The sequence below is a fragment of the Olea europaea genome, unplaced genomic scaffold, assembly GCF_002742605.1.
Source record: "Olea europaea var. sylvestris unplaced genomic scaffold, O_europaea_v1 scaffold2551, whole genome shotgun sequence".
NCBI lineage: Eukaryota > Viridiplantae > Streptophyta > Magnoliopsida > Lamiales > Oleaceae > Olea > Olea europaea.
This window is the reverse complement of record NW_019243785.1, coordinates 64183-66039: the sequence shown is the minus strand read 5'-3', so window position 1 is coordinate 66039 and position 1857 is coordinate 64183. Positions and strand designations below refer to the sequence as shown.

At 39.2% G+C, this 1857-nt stretch overlaps 1 protein-coding gene across 1 annotated transcript; it reads right to left on the bottom strand.

Annotated features, from left to right (window-relative positions):
• Positions 1 to 1153: 1153 nt before the first annotated feature.
• On the bottom strand, positions 1154 to 1851 carry LOC111382696. The gene is made up of 2 exons (XM_023006734.1): positions 1427 to 1851; positions 1154 to 1319 (listed from the first exon to the last, which is right to left on the bottom strand). Exons 1-2 carry the CDS (start codon positions 1824 to 1826, stop codon positions 1291 to 1293), a joined length of 429 nt encoding a protein of 142 aa, XP_022862502.1. The 5' UTR covers positions 1827 to 1851; the 3' UTR covers positions 1154 to 1290.
• Positions 1852 to 1857: the final 6 nt, after the last annotated feature.

The window sequence follows — 1857 nt, the reverse complement described above, 5'->3', positions numbered from 1 at the left end:
AATTTCAACATATTCCTCCTCAAAGACAAAGCCTGTAACCCTTTCTCCCCCCGCAAACTCAACATCCTCAAAGAACCTAGCATTTCCTATCTCGAAAATTGCCTTAGTTGTGGGATTATAAAACTTGTAACCCCTGGACCTTTCAGAATATCCAATGAAATAGCAATTGATGGTCCTTGCGTCCAGTTTCTTTTCATTTGGCTTATAGGGCCTTGCCTCAGCTGGACACCCCCAAATATGTATATGCTTCAAACTAGGCTTCTTGCCCGTCCAAAGCTCATATAGGATTTTATCAGTAGCCTTAGTTGGAACTCTGTTGAGTATATAAGCTGCAGTCTTTAATGCTTCACCCCAGAGAGACTCTGGTAAGGTAGAATGACTAATCATACTCCTCACCATGTCCTTAAGCGTTCTGTTCGTCTTTCAGCAACACCATTCATAGTGGGCGAACCCGGCATAGTGTACTGTGGGACGATACCGCATTCTTCTAGGAATTTAGCAAATGGTCCTGGACGCTGTTCACCTGAACCGTCATATCTGCCATAGTATTCACCCCCACGGTCAGATCTGACGCTTTTAATCCTTTTGCCGAGTTGGTTCTCAACTTCAGCTTTATAGTTTTTGAACACATCCAGTGACTGTGATTTTTCATGAATGAGATATATGTAGCCATATCTTGAAAAGTCATCTATGAACGTTATAAAATATTGTTGACCATTCCAAGAACCCGTAGGGAATGGTCTACAAATATCCGTATGTATAAGTTCTAAGACGTACAAAGTCCTATTGACTTGAAATCTCCTTTTATTGGTTTGTTTTCCCTTTATACAGTTGACACACAAATCATAATCTATGAAGTCAAGAGGGTCGAGAATCCCGTCAGACACAAGTCTCTCAATTTTCCTTTTGGAGATATGACCTAATCTCTTGTGTCACAACGAGGCAGAATTCTCGTCGTTTAATTTTCGCTTTACACCTCGAGTACTTACATGCAAGGTTTTATTAAAAGAAGCAATTGTATCAATTGAATAAAGATTATCGTAACATGATAAAGAACCGGAACCAACCAATTTTGAATCATGAAACAAACTAAATTTTCCATTTCCAAAAGAACAAGTATAACCAAATTTGTCCAAAACAGAAATAGAAATCAAATTCCGTCTAAAAGACGGTACAATAAATGTCTCAACAAGATCCAAATAAAATCCAGCCTTTAACAATAATCTAAATTTTCCTATTGCCTCTACTTCCATTCTATTGCCGTCGCCAGCATAGATGTATTTTTCACCATCACTTGATTTTCGGCAACTCAGGCAACCCTGCATAGACATACTAATGTGAGTTATTGCACTAGAATCTATCTACCATGTATGTCTAGGTACCGAAGTTAAATTAACTTCAGAACAAACCAAATGAAGAAGAGTACCTTTCTTTACACGCCATGCGTGGTAATTGGTGCAATTTTTCTTCTTATGACCTGCAGCTCCACAGAAGAAACAACCGCCTTCAGTTGGTTCCTTATGCTGTTTCTTTTGCGGTGCCGTACCTGTAGCTTCCTTATTAACCTTCCTTTTCTTGTTGCTTTTGTCCTTAGAGGTGGTGGCTAAATGAGCACTTTCTGTCTTTTCATGTTTCAGTCTTTCCTCTTCCTGGACACAGTGTGAGATGAGCTCATTAAGGGACCATGAATCCTTTTGACAGTTATAGCTCACCTTGAATTGACTGAAATGTGCCGGAAGGGATATCAGAACCAAGTACACTAACAAGTCTTCAAATAAATCCAATTTGAGTGCCTTTAGTTTTGAAGCAATGTGAGACATTTCCATAATGTACTCCCGAATGTTTCCTTTCCCTTTA

Bases quoted from the DNA above. Each gene is read 5' to 3' on its own strand.
- LOC111382696 (XM_023006734.1), bottom strand. From the start codon at position 1,826: ATGGAAATGTCTCACATTGCTTCAAAACTAAAGGCACTCAAATTGGAT. The intron at 1,320-1,426 runs GTACTCTTCTTC...ATGTCTATGCAG, and splicing joins CGCATGGCGTGTAAAGAAAG to GGTTGCCTGAGTTGCCGAAA.